Here is a 5,533-nt window from a genome sequence, read left to right as displayed (position 1 = left end):
GCCTGAGCACTCACTCCCACTCCACACCAGCAAGCCCTCCCGACGGCGTGTCCTGCCCACCACAGCGAGCCAGACGGAGGAGGCCGCTGCTCCGGGAAGCCCCGCCTCGGGGGCCTGCTGACCAGCTGCTTGCTGACGGGTGACCTTGCTTGGATCCCCAAACCCCCTGTGTACCTTCGCCTCTCGGCTCCTCCACCACTGCGGATGGCCTAACCCTACACGCCCCCTCCTGTAACGCTCGGTGACTGCTGATGACGGAACTTCTAAAACACTGACATGTGATTCACGTGTCGGAAAACTGACCCTTTAAAAATGTACTGTTCGGTGGCATTTCATGTCTCCAGTTTCTCTTGGTGGGAAAAGCTTCTCAGAGTGAGAAATGGCTGCAGGGGAGGGGTCAAGTCAAGGGCGTGGCCGTGAGGTCTCACCCATCTGAGGTCATGCCCAGCAGAGCAGACCTTCTTTCTCAGGTCCGGAAAAGCTTCCAAGTGTCTTTGGGGCTCTGTCCACGGCAGCCTTGCACGTCGATCTAAGTGGAAAGGGGTCTGCCTTGCAGAGAACTACGGATGTGACTTTGGGGGCATGAAGGACACCTCAGCAAGGTTGATGGAAAATGTGCTGAGTTTTTATGGGAGCTGTACGAACAGAAGTGTTGCTAGCCTGGATCAGAGACACAGTCCAAAATGGGCCCCATTTTTTTCTAGGCAGAAACAGGTGCAAACACAAGTTTGTTTGTTTTTTTTTCTGTAAAAGGAAGTGCTCTCAGAAGGCAGAGCCAAGAGCCACAGAGACCAAAGGATTAGGGACCGCCCCCAGGGATCAGGGGTGGCCCCCATCAAGGAACCCTCTTTTCCCACACTTGGGGGCACTGACCACATGTGCTCATCTGGGTCTCAGAACTGCTGAGGACCAGTGAGAGCTAGCTGCCTCCCCCCACTTCTCTCTAAGGGGGAGGATCTATTGCGATGACCCTAGCCTTATCTCAGCACAGGGGCGGGGTGCACGGGGCGGACAACCTGTGCTTTGGTCCTGGGTCTTCGGTCAAGTGGGCCCACGTCTGAGAAAGCCCGTCTCTGCCCAGACCTTATGGGAGTGCTGGCCTCTGACCCTGCTGACGAGCCTATGGGAGGCTCGGGAGGGCCACGAACATTCTGCATGTGGCGAGGATGTGTGTAACCTGGGCCCGAACGCAGGCAGTGACCGGCATTTAGACAATGGCCCAGTGGACCACACCCCCGTCTTCACACCCATGGATGGTTCTCTCATGTTCGTTTGCCCAACAAATAACAAGTTAAATGCGCACAGGAGCCTGAGAGGCGGCCACACACAGGGCCTCCTTGTCTGGCGGGGCCCCTGTCCTGGGGGAAGCCCGCCGACAGCTCCACTGAGTGCCAGACACGAGGGCAGCATCTGGGCCACAGGTGACAGCGGCAGTCGGGGCGCCGCGGGTCAGGCCTGCAGAAGGACCATGCAGGCGAGCGGCCCTCGGGGAGGACACAGCCAGCACAGTGATGGGGGACTCACCGCGGAGCGACGGGAAGCTGACCTGTGGGGGCTGCACAGCACCCGCCTCCGCCTGGGCATCGGGTCACTGCCTCAACGCCACCCCACTCCGGAAAGCACCACACTGGCAAGACGCCTGGTGGTTCTGCTCGGGCGGACTACGCCCAACCGCTCTCCCTCCTCAGAAGCGTTCCTGGCCTCCTCCTGCGCACGCGTCAAACTTGGTAAAGGTCTGGCCACTGAACCACTTCCACAAAATTCACTAACGACCTTCTCCATTCGAACGCAGTGGCTGCCGTGGAGACTGCCACACCCCGTCTTTCAGAGCCGCTGGGCGTGCTGCTGGCCACCAGCCCCAGCTGTCAGCCTTCTCTGTGAATGACCCTGGGGTGAGGGGCTAAAAAGAGGCGGCACCTTGCCCAAAGTCCCCTTCCCGGGAGAGCAGGCCACCTCCAACGACGGCTGTGCCGGGCACAAAGACCTAGCCCCTCGCCCCAGGGGGTGCGCTGAGCTGCCAGCCCAGGTCCCGCATCCTCCAGCGCTAAGAAGCCTTGTGGTGATGGCACCTAGCTCCCAGCGTCTCCCTTCTCCTGGGCCACCTCGGGTCTCAGCAGCACACACCCCCTTCGCTCAGGGACATCGTGCTGAAGCTCCTCTCCCGTCTCCCTGGCCTGACCCTTACTCTTGCCTCCTTCCTGTCTGCATGGCCAATGTTCCCATTGCTGTGCTGTGACCTCACCTCGGAGATACCTACGGCCTTGGTGTTCAGTGCGGGCAGCTGAAACCAAATACCAGACCAAGGTGCCAGCACACGTGACGTCTGGGGAGGCTGCTTCCTGGTTCGCCCACCACCTCCTCCTCCTCCCTTCCCTCCCTCCTCCTCCCTTCCCTCCTCCCTCCTAGTCCACCCGCCCGCCTCCTCTGCTCCAAATGAAGAAAGTTCCCTTTTAGGGAGCTTCCAGCCTTCTGGTACACCTTATGATCAGCACCCACACATGTTCAACCTAAGCCTGTTACAGACGACACCATGACCTCACGCAAGTCATGTCTCCTATGATGTCACTTTATTACTTGTGGAACTGCGATGCATCTCTAGCTCGTCTCCCGGTTCTACCCTCTGCGATTCTGTGATGGGCTGCTTCCCGCCACCATGCCCCGGCCCTCTCCTTCTGAGATGGTCCTCTCATGCCCACAACCATTAGTTGTAAAAAAAAAACCAAAAAACAAAACTTACCAAGTAATACAGGAACGAGAGGTTGGTCGCAGCTGCGCTTTTCACTCTAGTGTCCTTTTTCTCAAACATTTTTAAGGTCTCGACAGCCTAGAAATGAAGTAAGTGTGTGACAGCTGACACTGCCACGGGGACACGACAGTGCTCAGGGCAAGCTCAGGACCCGGGGTAAGGCCAGCCCAGGGCATGGACAGGTGGATTAATATGTTAAGAAAACAGATGATGAGAACTTCATTTGAGAATTAGTAAATCTTTAAAAAGGATAAAATGACACTAAAAATACAATAAGTGAAGTGAAGAGCAGACGGGCTCAGGGCGGGCGGGAGGCCGCTGGCGGGAGGAGTGAGTGTGGGGCCTGTGGGGCCTGCGGGGCTCGGGGCAGCTTCACGTTCACCCCGCAGAACGGGCGGGGCCCTGAGCTTTTACCTAAAAGACATGATCTGCTTTGCTCTTTACAAAATAATTCTAGAATTTCCGCTTCCGGCTCTCCGACTGGCCTATAGAAGGCCATTCTCCCACCGAGAACAATGAGAAAAGGCAGACGAAACACGAAAGATATTTTCTGAAGGTACTGGAGAGCCACCAAGGCAACCAGGGTTTGAAGGTCAAGGACCCAGAGCGAAGGCGGGCCGAAGAACAGAGAGACAGATGGGAGCATAGGCCAGGGGTCTCGTAAACACACTGGCGTCCCAGAGCAAGGAAGGGCCAGGGGCTGGGAATTTTCCAGAAGTGATGATGAAGAATAATTGCGGGAGAATTACAAAAACGATCTGAAGTAGATCCAAACCCAGTCGCATTTTCAAGCCGTGAGAAACCAAAGACGTTTCTCACTAACTGGAGGGCTGGACGATCCCCAGCACACAGGCTGTCCCCCGGGACGGTCAGAGGCCTGTGCGAAGGATGCGTGCGGGCTCAGGCTGGGAGTCACTGGCAAGAAAGGAGCAGAGCAGGACGCCAGGCCCCTTCCTCCCTGCCTTCCTTTACAATACAGGTAAAGGTGCTCGGCCTTGGGGTGCCCACTGCTCCCAGATAGCACGTGTCCAAGCGACAACCGGGCTCCAGCTCTGACAGTGGCCATCGACCACTCCCGGAAACACTGACAAGAGCTGAACTGACCGTGCACCGTGCACGTGTCTGACCTCAGAGGAAGCGCATTAAACACATGGGCTCAATTTCTTTTAAGGGAAGACTTTAAAGTGCTAGATTCCACAAACTTTGGTTACGATATGAGTTATAATCACTCTGTCGCAGAGTTCGAATAAAGACAACTGTTGGGAGTGTCTGGGCCGGCAGTTTATAATCCACGAAGTAGACTCTGGCAGGGGAGAACCCCAACATCACACCTCGCTTTTGAGAGTCTGTTCCTCACTTGCATTCTCGGGAGGGTGCTCTATAGAGCGGCTGAGGTGACAGCTCTTCTCCCGCTCACCCTGTGGCTCCCACTCCCGCTTGGAAAAGCTGGTTTCACTTTGAGTGAGGAGTGGGTTGCCTAGGCCTTTACTCTTGGATGGTGTCACACATGTAGGTGCTAACGCAGCACGGTCCATTAGCCCCTCTGAAGTCAAGTGAGGGAAACAGAGCTGCTCTGTGTTCCGGCTGGCCGCCCAGAGAGCTAACAAACAAGAATGGTATTTTAAAAAGCTGAAGGCTACAACGATCTATAGAAGTCCTTTTAGAAACAGCTATTCACGCTAGAGTGAAAGAATGTGTTGGAATTTAAAATTCTGATATTTGCTAACTTGTGGCTTATTAGTAACAGTATGTTAAGACTACATTTAAGACCGAATTATTCTCCCCAAAATGGTCACTATAAATTCAAACAATACATAAAAGCAATGCAATCCAAAGGTATTACCTAAAAGAAATACCCAAAGTATTCTGAACTTAAAATATCCATTTAAAAACATCTGACTAAATAAAAACATATTTGTAATTTATTTTCCAAACTATAAACTATTCTAAAAAGGCTACATAACTATTCTAACAATAGGAACATTCTCAGGTATTTCTGGCTTTGAAACAGGTTGTTTTTATAACTGTTCTTTGCAAGTTCAATGAATGCATCTGCAATATTTGTTTGATTTATAACTGAAACTGATAAAAGTCCACTTAATAAAATTAAATTTAGTTGTAAATGGCAAAACAAATAATCAAAATAAACATTGTTGGCCTGGGTTGTTGTTGTTTTCAAAAACAGGAAAATGCATATGTATTTGTTTTGTTTTTCTTTCCTCTCTGATGCCATCTAGCTGCTGCCTCGGGTGCCACTGAGTCTGCCTCCAACTTGTCACTGGCCTTCCGTGCTCTACTCTGCGTGCTCCACTCCGCCCGCCTCGGCTTTTAGGGGACTTCTTTCTCTAGTGTGAGGGCAACTGCACGACCGCCTGGTCATCGCACAGAATCCTGCTCTGAGATTTAGCATCTTTTCTCAAAAAAGTATCAAGAGTTACCTTCAGAATCATGTCCTTATGCAAGAAGACACACATTTTCTCTTTTACTTTGAATTGTAAATAGTCTTCATCAAATGATCATTGTGAATTACATCAGCCAGCCCTTTTTAACCTAATCATGTTCCTTTCACACTAAGATTGTGCTACACCCACCTCATCACACTTACAATATACAAACAAAAGAAACAATGCAAAAGCAACAATGTTAAAACGAAAGTGGAAATTACATTTTAAAACTTAAGTAAACTAATTGTCATTAAACTTGAAAATGCAAGTCGAACGAGAGACCATTTGAATGATGATAGCTAGGAAAGCGGCCAGCAATAAAATCTGGGTTAAAAAGTGAGTT

At 51.9% G+C, this 5,533-nt stretch overlaps 1 protein-coding gene across 1 annotated transcript in view; it reads right to left on the bottom strand.

Moving 5' to 3' along the window:
* IFT88 (intraflagellar transport 88) overlaps positions 1 to 5,533 on the bottom strand; it is a 70,255-nt gene that overhangs the window by 27,200 nt on the left and 37,522 nt on the right. The window contains exon 18 of the mRNA XM_023530715.1: positions 2,734 to 2,824. Coding sequence (XP_023386483.1) covers positions 2,734 to 2,824 — 91 coding nt within the window. The remainder of the gene's footprint in view (positions 1 to 2,733; positions 2,825 to 5,533) is intronic.

This window comes from Pteropus vampyrus, unplaced genomic scaffold (genome assembly GCF_000151845.1).
Source record: "Pteropus vampyrus isolate Shadow unplaced genomic scaffold, Pvam_2.0 Scaffold52, whole genome shotgun sequence".
In the NCBI taxonomy this organism is placed as follows: Eukaryota; Metazoa; Chordata; class Mammalia; order Chiroptera; family Pteropodidae; genus Pteropus; species Pteropus vampyrus.
The sequence above is the reverse complement of the archived record's forward strand: the minus strand, read 5'-3'. Positions and strand labels throughout refer to the sequence as shown.